This window comes from Serinus canaria, chromosome 14, assembly GCF_022539315.1.
Source record: "Serinus canaria isolate serCan28SL12 chromosome 14, serCan2020, whole genome shotgun sequence".
Lineage (NCBI taxonomy): Eukaryota > Metazoa > Chordata > Aves > Passeriformes > Fringillidae > Serinus > Serinus canaria.
In genome coordinates, this window is record NC_066328.1 from 14,945,966 (window position 1) to 14,961,797 (window position 15,832).

The 15,832-nt window shown below is 54.9% G+C and overlaps 2 protein-coding genes across 2 annotated transcripts; one reads left to right on the forward strand and one right to left on the reverse strand.

Moving 5' to 3' along the window:
• Positions 1 to 214: 214 nt before the first annotated feature.
• TBL3 (transducin beta like 3) lies at positions 215 to 9,436 on the forward strand. The gene is made up of 22 exons (XM_050980244.1): positions 215 to 317; positions 454 to 505; positions 580 to 675; positions 873 to 920; positions 1,972 to 2,113; positions 2,275 to 2,359; positions 2,683 to 2,850; positions 3,222 to 3,297; positions 3,447 to 3,543; positions 3,915 to 4,111; positions 4,402 to 4,543; positions 4,895 to 4,953; positions 5,431 to 5,534; positions 5,900 to 6,050; positions 6,156 to 6,386; positions 6,546 to 6,616; positions 6,996 to 7,152; positions 7,510 to 7,568; positions 7,787 to 7,890; positions 8,054 to 8,125; positions 8,397 to 8,555; positions 9,228 to 9,436. Exons 1-22 carry the CDS (start codon positions 250 to 252, stop codon positions 9,338 to 9,340), a joined length of 2,451 nt encoding a protein of 816 aa, XP_050836201.1. The 5' UTR covers positions 215 to 249; the 3' UTR covers positions 9,341 to 9,436.
• Positions 9,437 to 11,024: 1,588 nt separating this feature from the next.
• Positions 11,025 to 13,990, reverse strand: NOXO1 (NADPH oxidase organizer 1). Its single transcript, XM_050980287.1, has 8 exons — positions 13,916 to 13,990; positions 13,767 to 13,801; positions 13,080 to 13,304; positions 12,670 to 12,851; positions 12,340 to 12,453; positions 11,775 to 11,892; positions 11,473 to 11,595; positions 11,025 to 11,385 (listed from the first exon to the last, which is right to left on the reverse strand). Exons 1-8 carry the CDS (start codon positions 13,988 to 13,990, stop codon positions 11,025 to 11,027), a joined length of 1,233 nt encoding a protein of 410 aa, XP_050836244.1.
• Positions 13,991 to 15,832: the final 1,842 nt, after the last annotated feature.

Below are 15,832 nucleotides of genomic sequence, written 5' to 3' on the forward strand. Positions count from 1 at the left end.
TTAACGCTTCCTTGGGGCGGGGAGGGGCGGTTGTGCTGGAGAGCGCTCCGGATGGCGGAGAAACGCAGCGCAGGAGCCGCTCGGGGCCGGGCTGTGGCCGCTGTCTCGGAGGAACGGGGAATGCTTATCCCGTTCTCCGGAGCGCTCCCCGCGTGGTGCCGGTGGCGTCCCTCGCTTGCGTCACTGGAGGGGCCGGAAGTGTTCCCTCACTTCCCGGAAGTGGCGGCCGGAAGCACGTGGGCCGCGGCCATGGCGGACACGGACACGGACCCGGCGGCCGCCACCGCCGCCGCCGCTGCCGTGCGCTTCAAGAGCAAGTGAGGGACCAGCGGGACCGGGCTGGGGCTACGAGGGAGAGCGAGGGGCCGGGCAGAGCCGGGCTGGGACCGGAGTCCCCGGGCCACCGCCGCTCCGCTTTAACGGGGTCTCACGGTGCGTCTCTTTCCCTTCCAGCTACGCAGTGACGCGGAAGATCGAGCCGTTCTACAAAGGAGGGCGAATCCAGGTAATCCCAGCTCAGGAGGGACATCTGGGAATGGCGAGCCTCCTGGTTCTAACGTTCCCGATCCCTTTCTCCAGATCAGCCGGGATGGGAAGTTCATGTTCTGCCCCTGTGGGAGCAAAGTCAACGTCATCGATGTGGAAACGGGAGCGCTCCTGCACAGCCTCCAGCAGGTGACCGGGATCGGCCTCTCCTGAGCGCTTTGCGAGGCGCCTGGAGGGTTCCCTGACTGTGGATACAAAGCTCCCAGGAGTCAGGAGTGCAGGGGTGGTCCCTGAGCTGTGCTCGGGATTAGAGCTGCGTGGAGAAGGGAGCTCAGAGATCTCTGCAGGGATGGTTTAACTGTGGCATTTCCTCTCTCTTTTGCCAGGATGAGGAAGAGGATGTCACAGCATTCGTGCTGAGCCCTGATGATGAGGTGGGTTTGTGCTGGGGGCTGTGAGCAGCCTGGGACAGGCTGAGCCAGGAATGGGGGGAATTTTGGGGTGTGTATACAGAGCCAGGACTTGGACTTGATGATCCTTGTGCATCCCTTCCAGCTGGGGATATTCCATGGTTCATTCCACGCCCTGTGTGCTTCCTGAGATCCCCTGAGAGCCATGGGTCACACTCAGAGCCCTGGCTCACACTCACACCTGCCCAGAGCCTGAGCTCCCCAGCAGCTCCCTGTGCTGTGTGGCACTGACAGGAGCCCAAACCCAGCCCATGCCCAGCCCGTCCCCTGTCCCTGTGTCCCCAGGTGCTGGTGACAGTGCCCGTGCTCAGGCTGTGTCCTCAGGTGCTGGTGACAGTGCCCGTGCTCAGGCTGTCCCCTGTGTCCCCAGGTGCTGGTGACAGTGCCCGTGCTCAGGCTGTCCCCTGTGTCCCCAGGTGCTGGTGACAGTGCCGGTGCTCAGGCTGTCCCCTGTGTCCCCAGGTGCTGGTGACAGTGCCGGTGCTCAGGCTGTCCCCTGTGTCCCCAGGTGCTGGTGACAGTGCCCGTGCTCAGGCTGTCCCCCGTGTCCCCAGGTGCTGGTGACAGTGGCCGTGCTCAGGCTGTGTCCCTGTGTCCCCAGGTGCTGGTGACAGTGCCCGTGCTCAGGCTGTCCCCTGTGTCCCCAGGTGCTGGTGACAGTGCCGGTGCTCAGGCTGTCCCCTGTGTCCCCAGGTGCTGGTGACAGTGCCGGTGCTCAGGCTGTCCCCTGTGTCCCCAGGTGCTGGTGACAGTGCCCGTGCTCAGGCTGTCCCCTGTGTCCCCAGGTGCTGGTGACAGTGCCCGTGCTCAGGCTGTCCCCTGTGTCCCCAGGTGCTGGTGACAGTGCCCGTGCTCAGGCTGTCCCCTGTGTCCCCAGGTGCTGGTGACAGTGCCCGTGCTCAGGCTGTCCCCTGTGTCCCCAGGTGCTGGTGACAGTGCCCGTGCTCAGGCTGTCCCCTGTGTCCCCAGGTGCTGGTGACAGTGCCCGTGCTCAGGCTGTCCCCTTTGTCCCCAGGTGCTGGTGACAGGCAGCCGGGCGCTGCTGCTGTGCCGCTGGCGCTGGAGGGAGCCCAGGTGTGAGCGCACCTGGCGAGCCGTGCACACCGCGCCCGTGGCCACCATGGCCTTCGACCCCACGGCCACCCTGCTGGCCACAGGTAGGAGCCACTGCTGTCACAGAGGGGTGTCCTGCTCCTGGGGAGCCTCCCAGGGCAGGGCAGCAGAGGTCAGAGGCAGAGCCGTGTCCAGCCTGGGTTCTGCTGGAGTTCCCACGGCTCTCTCCTCCAGAGCTCAGGCCCTGGTGTCCTTCTCTTCCCAGGTGGCTGTGACAGCACCATTAAGGTTTGGGATATGATCAGACACTACTGCACACACAACCTGAAGGGATCCTCTGGAGTGGTACAGTAAGGACCAGTGCTGTCTGTCAGTCCCTGACTAGCTGGGGGTACTGGGATTGAGGTGCAATTCTGGAGTTAATCCAGCATGAAGGCCCATTCCCAGCAGGTTCTGGGCTTTTCCTGCTTTTTGAGAGCAGGGTCATGGCTGACTCTGCCCAGAGAGAAAACAGTTTGGTCAGGAATTTTCATGGAATCCCAGAATTGTTGGGCAGGGACACCTCCCACTAGGCCAGGATGCTCCGAGCCCACCCAAGCTGCGCTGCTGTGGGATGTGCATTATTTAAAGGCTGGGGGGTTTATTCCTGTGCTGTCCCTCTGCTCCTGCCCAGCCTGGTGGAGTTCCACCCCGACACCTCCCGCCTGCAGCTCTTCTCCTCCTCCATCGATTACAAGATCCGCATCTGGGACCTGAGCTCCAGCAGGTGTGTGGCAGTGCTGGAGGGACACTTCAGTGCTGTCACCTCGCTGGCCTTTGCAGATGGGAACAGACTCCTCAGGTACCTCCTGGCAGGGCTTGCACCTCCATCCACCTGGAGGGTCTGGGTGGGTTCTGCTGTGAGGGGAAGGGGTGGTGCAAGTGCTCAGTGGGTGTGCATTGGAATCATGGAGTGGTTTGGGTTGGAAAGGACCTTAAAGCCCATCCAGTGCTACCTTGCCGTGGGCAGGGACACCTTCCACTGTGCCAGGGTGCTCCAAGCCCTGTCCAACCTGCCTTTGATCCTGGGAATATCCTGTGCTGGCGCAGGGAATGCTGCTGCTCTTTCTCCCATGACCTCTCCAGAGAGGTGTTGAGCTCCCACAGTGCCAGATTTGCACCCAGAGCCAAGCTGAACAGGTTTAGCACTAAAACTGAGCTTTTCATTTGCAGCTCTGGCCGCGACAAGATCTGCATGGTCTGGGACCTGGAGACCAGGCAGAGCAAACGAACCGTCCCTGTCTACGAGGTGAAACTGCTTTTTGTTCCTTCCTTTGAGGCCCTCTGGAGTTTCTAGGCCATGGTCTCCCTCTGTAGGGCCTGTATGTTGTGAAATCAGGTTTCTCCCCCTTCCCAGGGGTTTTCAGCTCTGGGTTTGTGCCTCTCTGACTCTTGCAGACCGTGGAAGCTGCTGTGTTGTTGCCTGAGGAGGGAGATTTCTCTCAGCTGGGTGTGAAGAAAAAAGGGCTGCACTTTGTCACAGCTGGCAGCAAAGGTGGGTGTCACTTTTGGAGCCTGAAGAGTGGCACTTCAGTCACTTCACTGCTGTTATTCCCAGGCTGTGTGTTCTCCATGTGGCAGGAGCCTTGGGTGGAGAGCAGAGCCTGCTCCTGAGTTCCTTGGGCAGGGTGGACGAGCAGGATGGAACAGGCACAGATGCATTTACTACTCAAACACATTTATCTCTATTTTCAAACTCGATGAGTTTGAGTGAACAACCAAAACCTTGAGGCTTTCCCAGCCACTGAATCCTGCCCAGTCTTGCCTTGGAGCTGTGTGGCTTCTCCCACTGTGGTTTGGATGATGTTCCTTGGACATGCACCGTGTGAAGCAGTGGCTCTGCCATGGTTTCTCCTGTTTTCCCAGGCATCCTGAGGGTGTGGGAGGCGGCCACAGCTGCCTGTGTGCACAGCCAGGCCGTGCCCTTCGCGCTGCGGGAGGAGCCGAGCGAGCGCAGCCTCTCCCAGTGCCAGTTTGTGCCCGCCAGGAATGAGATCCTCACCGTGTCCATGGAGCACAACATCCTCTTCTACGATGCTCAAAGCCTCCAGCTCAGGAAGCAGGTGACAGCCCTCAGCCTCCCTGTCCCTTTGTCCATGCTCCAGGACCAGCTCTGCTCCTGGAAGAAGCACCCTTGGCTCCAGCCTGTTATGGGATTGTTCCATGGGGCCAGGGAATTCCATTGCTTTGGGGGGAAATGTTGCCCAGAGACGAGCAGAGGAAGGAGAAAGCAGAACAGACTTAGCCAGAAATGCCTCCTGTGTGTAGAAATTACACCCAGTGAGAAATGAAAACCAGGCACTCCCACCTCTCCTCCAGCTGCCCTTTCCCTCTTGGGCTGTTTCCATTGCAGCTCGCAGGATACAACGAGGAGGTGCTGGATGTGAAGTTCCTGGGCCCTGGTGACTCTCACATCGTGGTGGCCACCAACAGCCCCCAGCTGAAAGTGTTTGAGCTGGCAACGTCCCACTGCCAGATCCTGTACGGCCACACAGGTGGGTGACAGCCCTGCCCTGGGGGACCTGGTCAGCTCTGCCTTTATCTGCCTTCTCCTGGAGCTCTGGTGCAGAGCAGTCCTTGAGTTCTTGGTGGAGCAGCATCACAACAGGTTTGGGAGTTGTCTGGAGAGAGGATGTGTCCCTTTGTCCCTGTCCCTGGCAGTGAGATCAGTTTAAACTGGAGCTGAAGGTGTGACAGGCTCAGTCCTTAGGGACCAGCCGTGTCCCAGACCTGTTCCCTGGTTCATTAACTGGGCTCATTAAGCACTGGGCTCATTAACTCACCCCTTTCTGTTGTCCCATCTCAGCAATGCTCTGAACCCACCAGCTTTTATTTCTTCTGTTTAGAAACAATCCTGGCTTTGGATGTCTTCAGGAAAGGCCTGATGTTCGTCACCTGCGCCAAGGTGTGTCACTGTTCTCCATTTAATGAAATGCCTAATGATCCCTGTGGGCAAAATCATGGTATTTTTGAACTCCAGAAAGGGCTTTTTGTTGCATGCAGCAGACCCCCAGTCTGCTGTATGCCCCAAATAGGTTCTCCCACTATCCCTTTTTAACATTGTCCCTGGGAAAATTGGTTGTATTTTATTGGCCTGAAGGAGGTATTTCCTTCTCCAAACATCCTGGTCTGGTGTTGGAGTTCAGAAAAGTTGTTAGTGTGAGATTGATGAGGGAGAAGGTGCCAAGAGCTCTGACAGACCCAAAACCAAAGCTCTGAGACAACCAGGACTAAACCTCCATGCTGGAGCCCCAGGGTGGGGGCTGAGACAGAGATGAAGGTTCAGGCTGGAACAGCAGAGACCAGTGGGGCTCAGGGCTGTGGTGAAAGCACAGGGAGCTGCTGATCCCCAGGAAACTGAGGCTTTTCTGTCTTCCCCCAGGACAGAAGCGTGCGGGTGTGGCGCATGGGCAGGGCTGGCAGGGTCACCTGTGTGGCACAGGGCCTGGGCCATGCCCACGGCGTGGGCGCTGTCGCCTGCTCCAGGTAACACGGACTGGGGCAGGGAGGGGAATGTCCTGATGGGTGCTGTCCCCCTTCCAGCTGGGCTGCTTTTCACCCCTGCTCCCAGCTTCTCCTGGTGCCCGAGTATGAAGGGATCAGGGGATGGTTTGGGTGGGGAGGGGCCTCAGATGTCATCCGGTGCCACCCCCTGCCATGGGCAGGGACACTTCCCCTGTCCAGCCTGGCCTTGGATACCCCCAGGGATGGGGGAGTCCCTCTGAAATGAAAGAGCTTGGAAAGCCATGAAACCGCTTTTCCACACGCAGCAGTGGCTGAGAGTGGGGATGCCAGTCAGGGAGAAGAAACCACAATTGTTTTCCTGCCCTTGATGGTTTCATTGCTCTCAGGCTGAAGGAAAGCTTTGTAGTGACCAGCAGCCAGGACTGCACCATCAAGATCTGGAACATCCCGGAATCCCTCACTTCCAAAGCAAAAGCAGCCTTGATCTCCAGCCCAGAGCCCCTCCATGCCAGGGTCACTGAGAGGGGCCATGACAAGGTACAGCTCCACCTGATCTCTCAGTGCTTCAGCCTCTGTTTGTTCCGTGTCCCACAGCCACAGCCAGGCCTGACCCTCTTCCTCCTCCTCTTGTGGCTTCCCCAGGACATCAACAGCGTGGCAGTGTCCCCCAATGACAAACTGCTGGCCACGGGCTCGCAGGACCGGCTGGCCAAGCTCTGGTCCTGCTCCGACTGCTCCCTCCTGGGGGTTTTCTCTGGGCACAAACGTGGCATCTGGTGTGTGCAGTTCTCCCCTGTGGACCAGGTCCTGGCCACCTCCTCAGCTGATGGGACCCTCAAGCTTTGGGGACTTCGGGACTTCAGCTGTCTGAAGGTGATGAGAGCTTGGCCTCTTGCCCTGGGCAAAACCTTGGGGTTCCTTAAGGATCCTTCCAAAGCTTGGGGCTTCTTCCTTTGGGCTCTGTGAGTAAATGGGATCCCCTGGGGTCTCCCCAAAGGCCTGGCACTGCTGAGCTTCCTTTCTGTTTTGCAGACCTTTGAAGGCCACGATGCCTCAGTGCTGAAGATCATCTTTGTGAGCCGAGGGGCTCAGCTGCTCAGCAGGTCTGTGCCTGATTCCAGAGTTAAGGGAATGTCTGAGCTCATCATCAGCACCAAGAGGAACGACTCTTGTGTCCAAAGAATCTTTGGACAGGTTTATAGGAAGATGCCCTGTTTAAGCCAGGCTTTCTGTAGAGGTTGTTTTAATCTTCCTCCTCTCCAGGTGTCCCTTGGGTTCCATGTGGCTGCTGTGGCATTGCTGGGTTGGGACAAACTCAGTAGACAAAGCTAAGGGTGCATCTTGCCCTCCACATTTTTGGTTAACTCTGCTCCTGTTTGGAAGGAATTGGGATGGGACAAGTGTGCATCTGATATTTGAGGTGGGACAGAACAAGAATGGATCTGTCCAGTGATTCTTTCTGTTGTGTTTCTCTTCCAAAAGTGGATCTGATGGTCTCTTAAAACTCTGGACAATTAAAACAAACGAGTGTGTGAAAACATTAGATGGCCATGAGGATAAAATCTGGGGCCTCCACTCCAACAAGAAAGATGACATGGTGGTGACAGCCTCCAGTGACTCCTGCATCACCCTGTGGCAGGTACAGCAGGGGGCTGGCTCCTCCCTGGGTTAATAATCAGGGTAATTGAAGAGCTCAGGCTCTCTGTGGTTGGTTTTTCATGTGTCCTTCATGTCTGCAGTCTGAAATTGGGTCACCAAGGCTGACCTTGGGGTTTGGGGGTATTTTTTGGCCATTCTGTATGTCCCCAGAGCAGCAGATGGGCCCCAGCACTGGAGCTTTGGAGGGAAGTTGGAAAATGCTGGATTTGACATTTAAATTACTTGACCCCAAGATTTTGCTGCAGATACTGGTCTCCACATCACTTGGTGGCCAAATCAAAACCCTTCTGTATTAAAGCAGGATTTGATAAAGTTTTAACCTGTTTTTTTTTAACAGGATGTGACTGAAATTGAGGAGAAAGAAGCACAGGCTAAACAGGAGGAGCAGATTATGAAGTGAGTTGCCATAAGGAGCTGTGAAAGGCAAACTGTGCAGTGGAACTGTCCACACCTGGAGCCATCCAGCTCCACCTGATCCCAATATTGGAGTGAGGGCATTTATTGACGAGCACCACAAACTTCTTAACTGTTATTGCCCAATCTGCTGCTTTTTCTGTAGTTTTGGTTTTCTCAGCACCTGAAGATTCATCTCTCACCCCTGATTTGTCTTCCAGAGAGCAAGAGCTTTCTAACCTTCTCCATGAGAAAAGGTACCTCAAAGCTCTGGGCCTGGCCATCTCCCTGGACCGGCCTCACACGGTGTTGACCGTGGTCAAGGGTGAGTCCAGAGCGTGCTCTGAGGGCATTTCCTGCCCTCCCTCCTTTCCTGGACACCTCTTCCAGCCAGTTCAAGGCTACAAAGTACAGTAAAGAGTCTGAAAGCCTGAGTTTTCCCTGGGTGCCATCACGCAGGGTGTCCCTGCTGTCGTTTCTCTCCCCAGCCATCCTGAGGGAGCCTGAGGGGAGGAGGCACCTGGACGAGAACATTGTTCGGCTCCGCAAGGATCAGAAAGGTTTGTGGCACGACTCAAGTGCTGAGGGCTTTCAGCTCAGAGGCTTGTTCTGTCCCCTGAAATTAGAATCCTACAATCCTGGCATGGTTTGGCTTGGGAGATTGTTCAGTTCCACTCTCTGCCATGGGCAGGGACACCTTCCAGTCGCCCAGGACTGGCCTTGGGCACTTGCAGGGATGGGGAGGGGGACCTGAACCTCAGAGAGAGCCCAGGGGTGTTTGCAGCGCGGGCTCTGCTGTGTGCCAGCCTGGCCAGGCTTCCTTCCCCACAGAGGCCGTGCTGGCGTTCCTGGTGACGTGGAACACCAACTCCCGGAACTGCCACGAGGCCCAGGCTGTCATGGAGACGCTCCTGAGGCACGAGGCCCCCGACACCCTCCTGCAGTTCTCGGGAATCAAACCCGCCGTGGAGTCCCTGCTGCCCTACACGGGTGAGGCCCTGTGGGGACAGGCGTGGTCTGGAGGGGCTGGCTCGGATCAGGGATCATGGAATGGTTTGGGGTGGAAGGGACAGGCCAGGTAATCTACCCCTGCCATGGCAGGGACACCTTCCACCATCCCAGGGTGGGATCCCCATCCCAAGCCTCAATGTCCAGCCTGGCCTTGGGCACTGCCAGGGATCCAGGGGCAGTCACAGCTGCTCTGGGCACCCTGTGCCAGGACATCCCCACCCTCCCAGGGAACAATTCGTAATTCCCAATATCCCATCCATCCCCACCCTCCCAGGGAACAATTCCTTCCCAATATCCCATCCATCCCCACCCTCCCAGGGAACAATTCCTTCCCAATATCCCATCCATCCCCACCCTGCCAGGGAACAATTCCTTCCCAATATCCCATCCATCCCCACCCTCCCAGGGAACAATTCCTCATTCCCAATCTCCCATCCATCCCTGCCCTCTGGCACTGGGAGCCATTCCCTGTGTCCTGTCCCTCCATCCTTGTCCCCAGTCCCTCTCCAGCTCTCCTGGAGCCCCTTCAGGCCCTGGAGGTCTCTCTGGAGTGTTCCCTCCTCCAGGCTGGGCATTCCCAGCTCTCCCAGCCTGGCTCCATAATGGAGGGCCGGGCTCTGGTGCCTGCCCTGAGCCCTCCCCTCCTTGCAGAGCGCCACTTCCAGAGGCTGAGCCGCCTGCTCCAGGCCTCCACCTTCATCGAGTTCATGTGGCACAACATGAGGCTGGCAGATGTGGCCCAGCAGGACCAGGGATCTCTGTGACCCCCCTCCCACCAACTGCTCTTTCCAAAGAGCTCTTTCCCACCAGGATTTTTAGTTCCTGTATTTTATAATAAATGTTTTAATTTCTAAACCAAGTCTGACATCCAATCTCCACAGGGATGAATGAAAGGAAAAGGTCATTTCTTTGGCCAAGCTGGGGTTTGTGTTTTCACAGCCTGAACTTTCAGACTCACAAACAGCAGTTAGTTTGGGATTAAAAAAAGGCAAAATCCCAATAAGCAGTTGGGATTTAAAGGATTCATGGAGCTGGGATCTTGCTTGGGCAAAGCAGCCTGGACCAAGGCAGGGGTCTCACCTATGCCCACCCAAAATTTAGCACCTGGGAGGAAGAGAAGCACAATTTTAAATCCCCCAAATAGCATATTTTTAAAGCATAAAGCACAAGCAGGCTTCAGAGACACTTATATGTATTTTATTTTGTAGACAAAAATGTATAAAATTCAAACAACACAAATACCTCACAAGTTCTTTATAAAAATATTAATAATAACTGGGAGAATAAGTACAATTAAAGCCAGTAGTGTAGAGCAAAGTCTTGATTTTCCTGTAACTCTTTTTCTAACTAATTCCTAGCAAATGAGTTTAGGATTAGAATTGTTTCAGTAACTAGCCCGTCCCCTGGAAATGGGAATGTTTTGTCCATGAAGGTGACCTCTGTTCCCATCCCCAGGTGGGACACAAGCTGTGACTCCCCTGGTTGTGTTCCTGTGCCTGCACAGACATGGCTCAGGGAGCAGGGATGAGGTTCCTCCCCAGCAGGTTTTTTATTCTCACAACCATTCAGCAGATCCAGCCCATCCCTGTATTTCTTGACCTCTCCACTAACCTATAAAAAACCCCCCAAACCAACACCAAAAGTAAAAAAATTTAAAAATATCTATAAAATAGGGAGTTCAGTAAGTGCCATCACACAGGTGCACCATCCCATCCCTCCCCAGTCCCGTGACTAGCTCAGGGTGCCAGGGGTCACTGAGGCACTCTGGTGCCACTCCCGTGCCCTCCACGGTGGCCGTGGCTGTGCCAGCTGATCCTGGCATGGGCAATAACCCAGCCGTACTGCAGGGAGGGGAACACCTGCCTCGGGGAGAGCTCCGAGTGACATCCAGCCCTGGAGCTGCCGCAGGTGACCCCACTCAGCCCTGGCCCAGTAACTCCCTGGGGAAGCTGTGGCTGCCCTGGGAGGTGATGGAGGTGTGTGTGTCCCTGGGGAAGGGACAGTCCCAAGCCCTGACACTCCGGAGGTGATGGAGGTGTGTGTGTCCCTGGGGAGGGACAGTCCCAAGCCCTGACACTCCGGAGGTGATGGAGGTGTGTGTGTCCCTGGGGAAGGGACAGTCACAAGCCCTGACGCTCCGGAGGTGATGGAGGTGTGTGTGTCCCTGGGGAAGGGACAGTCCCAAGCCCTGACACTCCGGAGGTGATGGAGGTGTGTGTGTCCCTGGGGAAGGGACAGTCACAAGCCCTGACACTCCGGAGGTGATGGAGGTGTGTGTATCCCTGGGGAAGGGACAGTCCCAAGCCCTGACACTCCGGAGGTGATGGAGGTGTGTGTGTCCCTGGGGAAGGGACAGTCACAAGCCCTGACGCTCCGGAGCCGCTGCCCACAGCTTCCAGGGGGCTCCAGCGAGTGGGGTGTCAGGGCTGTCCCCGTGTCCCCTGCCCACTAAAGCTGGCTGGGGACCGGGAGGGCCGGCCGGGGAGCCGAGCGCTGCACGGCGCGCTTGGTGACAGTGCTGCACCGCTGCAGGATCTCCTGGGCTGAGGGACGGGCTGGCACCTTGGGGACACCCGTGGCCAGCTCCGGCTCGACGAGGGGCAGCTCGGCTGCGGGGGACTCCACGAATCCGGAGTCGTTCCTGTCGCTGGCACTGAGCTGCGGGGATTTGCTGCTGTGCGTGGCCAGCCCGCGGCTCGGGCCAGGAGCGCTCCTGGCCGGCTCCACCTCGGGCAGGGACCGAGACAAGTCGGGTTTCCAGGCCAGCTGGGCGTCCCCGGCACTGCTGCTCCCCGAACTCAGCGAGGAGCTGTCCGAACCCAAATCCAGCTCAGGGGTGGAGCTGGCCCGGGGCAGAGAGCAGGATCTGCCCCTGGCAGAGCTGCCCTGCTCCTGCTGGGAGCTGAGGCTCGGGGTGCAGGCATGGAGGCCGCAGCTCAGGATGGTCTGGAGCTTGTGGTGAGGGTTCTGGTAGGGCCGGAGACACAGCGAGGGCATGTAGCCAGTGCAGCCGTTGTACCTGAGGGCAGGCATGGAAAGAACACTGAGAAAACCCTTCCGTGCTGTACACGGGGTGTGAGGACAGGGAAAGCATCCCCAGCCAAGGGCACCCAGCTCTGGGGGCTCCTGTGCATCCCACATGGGAGGAACAGCAAGCAGCTCCCTCCGGGAGCCAGGGCTCTGGGATAGCCTCCTCACCGGATCAGCCACCAGCCGTTGTGGGATGTCCTGAGCACCTCCACGACCACCCCCTGATTCAGCGAGAGCTCGTCTGCCTTCTGAGCCTCGTAGGCCTGCACCACAAAGTACAGGCTGCCTGCAGAGAGAGGGAGAGGTTGGATTTGCCTTGTGGAGAAAATGCTCTCATCCCTGTGAGAGACAGCTGTCCCTGAGAGTGACTGGTTTGCTCAGGGACCCCAGTCTGATCCATTTAAGTTGAATATAAAGAAGAAGTCTTTTACAAAAAGGGTGGTGAGGCCCTGGAAGAGGTTGCCCAGAGAAGCTGTGGCTGCCCCTGGATCCCTGGAAGTGTCCAAGGCCAGGCTGGACAGGGCTTGGAGCAACCTGAGACAGTGGAAGGTGTTGGGGTTGGAACCAGATGGGCTTAAAGCTCTCTTCCAACCCAAACCAGTCCATGGTTCCATGACCCACAGATGGAGGCAGAGCCAACCAGAAGAGTCAGAGATCCAGGCAGGGACACCAGACAGGGGGTAAAGTGGTGGGGCTTTGCAGAACTCATGTTTTGAAGGAGGAACAGACTTACCCTCCTCATCTGAGCTGAAGGCATTCTGGATGTCCTCACAGGGATCAAGCTCTTCCAGGTACGAGGCTGGGAACCAGGCTATCTGCTTGTCTGCGTTTTCCACCAGCCACCAGCCTACAAAGAGGAAGAATACCCAGAGTTTAACAGCCTGCAAGTCAAGACATGACAATAATCCCTGGGTAGGGGACACAAGGGACAGGAGGGACATTCACTGTCCCCCCAGGTAAGCACACAAGTGCAAACACCTGAACCCCTGACACCACCTCAGCATTTGCCTAGCTATGAATCCATCTGCCCATGCACCCCAACACTGAATCCTCTCCAACCTACCAGTCATGTCCTTGATGAGCACTTCCACAATCTCCTTCTGAGCCACTGTGAAGGGTTTGTTCTTTGTGTCTTTGGTTTCAAAGGCCTCGATGCAGCGGTAGCTCTGCGATGCCTGAGGGAGGGTGATGGAGAGGGGCTGGGGGCTCTTCTCCCTTCTGAAAACTGATGGCATGATCACAGCACTGGAAAGTGAAGGTGCACGTCAAAAACTCACTTGAGAGGTTGAGTTAAGTATTGATTTTGGTAAAATAATTTCTGCAGTAGGCTGAGAAATGCTTCAGGCATCAGAATAAAAATTAAAAGCACCCAGCTGAACTGCCCTGGAGTGAAACTGGTGTTTCCCTTCTATCCATATCCCATAACATTTCTGTTTCACCAACAAACAAAAAAATACAACTCATATTTCACACCTGTTTTCAGGGAAGGAGGGATCGAGGTCTTGAGTCTGTGCCTTGAAAAATTGATTCACCTCTTCACCCCGGGAGATTTTCACATCTGTTTTCAGCAGCTCCTGGGAATAAGTTTCCAGCAGTTTCAGGATCTCCAGGCACCTGTTCAGCTTCCCACCCTTCCTCTGCTGCATAGTTATTCCTTCAAAATAACAAGGGCACAGTTGGCATAGGACAGCAGAGGATCTGCATCCCTGGGAGCAGCATCTTTTCCCTGAACACCGGGGTGCCCTTAGCCACCACCCTTCCTGCCCAAGCCCAAACTGTACAGTCACTGTCCCTGCCTCCTTGTCATTTTTAACAGTTCCTGATAGGATTTTTCAACATCCAAAATTTCCCTTTTTTTCACATGTAAAATTTCAAGAAGATCTAGGTCAATATTTGAAGTGTAGCATTAATTTGCCAAGTGCAGCTATCTATTAAAAAAGCCTTTCTGGGTCATTTTAAGTCTGTACTAGACCCAAACATGATGTGACCCAGTGATGCCATGGCAGGAGCAGGACTGAGCCCCTGATCTGTTCCAGAGAAGGTCAGGCTCAGGGACTTCAGTCTCTGTCATGGATTATGGCTGTCCCTGATCCCTCTTGGGTTTGTTGGTCCATCAGAGATTTGTCCTTACCTTTAAATCTGGGTAAGCTCCTCAGTGACCCACTCTCAGTGGGGAATTTTCTCTTCAGCTCTTTCTAAAAGCAAGCAGAAGGAGAGAACAGTCATTCCTCACAGCTGACACATGGCCGGGCTCCTTCCCCTCCCTAGGACAGGAACCTTGAAATTTCTGGAATTGAAAATTTACTTACATGGAATTTCCTAAAGTCTTCAAATGTCCTGTAGATGAGAATGTTGTTCTGATCTGACCAGGACACAAACATCATGTAGTTCTGGGAAAAGAAAAGCAGTTTAATCACAATGGTAAATTTTGGATGCTTCCAGACAATCAGCATTTGCTGTGGTTTAGTTGAGGCTATTAATGTCACATTAAAAAATTAAATAAAACATTAAACCTACAAAAATATGTTTTTAAATTCATAGTCTCAAATGGGTAATCATTGCTGAAACCAGGAGAATTTTATGGTGCTGTGACAAAAAGAGAGCAAACCCCAAGATATTAAGCTCATTAAAAAACAAGCCCCTTATCCTAGACCCCTAGGCTCCAATCCCAATACTGTGGGGAATCAGCAAACATATCCCTGGAAGAGTAACTCAAAATCCTCTCCTCTCCCAATTTGTAAATTATATTTAAGGAAGAAAACAAAGCCAAAAAAAATTAGAATAAAAATTAAGGTACCTTCTGTTTTCTGCATTGCATGAAGCCGACAGCCTTCACATCCACGGGATACCTGTTACAGTTCATCTTCCCCACGGCTGCTGCTCCTCCTTGACAGGGAGCCAGAGGGATGGGAGAGGGAGGGATGGGAGCTGGAGAGAGCAGAGATGCATCTCCAGCCCCGACTGCCGAGCTTAAGTAGCCTGGAGCAGGAGGCAGGGCAGAGGTGTTCCCGAGCTTCCTCCTCCGCCCAGCGCCCGGGCACAAACAGAAATTCCGCGATTTGCCAAACTGCCTCGTGCCTTTTACCTTTCGCCCCGCTTTTAACATGCAAATGCTGCCGGGTGCAGGCGGGACATAGTTCAGGTAGCCGGGGAGGAAAAACACACTCTTTTATCACATCCTTACTAACCAGTGCCAGGAAGGAAGGGAAGGAAAGGGAGCGGGGCTGTTTGCCAGCGCTGGGTTAGAGTAGGTCACAGGGGCTGCAGCACCTGCCCCGAGATGTTTCCGGGAGACAGGTGAGGTTTTTATGGCTGTATTACACGGACCTGCAGCTCGGGCTGAGCTCACTCCAGCCCCAAAGACTGATTTAGAACATGGGTTATAAAACACAAATCAGTCACCATTAAACGTGAGTAATATTTGCTGCAAATATTTTTTTCCTGCTTAGTCCCACCAGCTGAGCTACTTTAAATAGATTTCTGACAGTTTTATCAGTATCTCCATTGAGATGCCGATGTAATGAACAGACACATCCCCAGGATGTAACTAAAAGACTGAAAGCTCCTCAGGTAAATATGTGATGGAAATTCAGCTCTGAGTGCTCTGCCTTGTGTCCAGCCAGGTGTCCACACCCTCCCAGGGTAACCAGGGGCTCTTCCTAAGGAGCAGCTCCTCTGCCCAGAGGCTCAGCAGGAGAGATAATTCCAGCCTTGGCCAGCCTGTCCTCTCCCTGAACCTCAGGGCTGATGGGCACCGTGTGATCAAAGCAACTCTTCTTTGATAAAGCCTCAATTGAACCATTATCACTATAATTATCTTTATCATTATCATTATTGGAACCCAAACTGAGAGGCTCAGCCGTGCCTCCCTTTCATTTCCCAGCTACACCTGGTGTCTCAAACTCTCAACAATGGCTGCAGGTAATTTTTCATCTACTAAAAAAAACCAAAAACCCAGAACTGAAACAGGGAGCCAAACCAGATTCCTTCTGGAAAATACAGTCAGGAGGGTCTTGGTTTGTGATCCATGAGCAGGGCGGCAGTTTCTGGAGACAAAGAAAGCAGGTTTATTGCAGCTGGATTTATTGCTGCTAGATATCTGTCCTGCATTAAAAAGGGAAAGTTATCCAAAGAGCACCTTGGTTCAGTGTGGATTTTGGAGAGAAAATCTCTCCCACAGCATCTCCAAGGCATTTCCTGGCTCAGGAAGCTGCACAGGAGCTGCC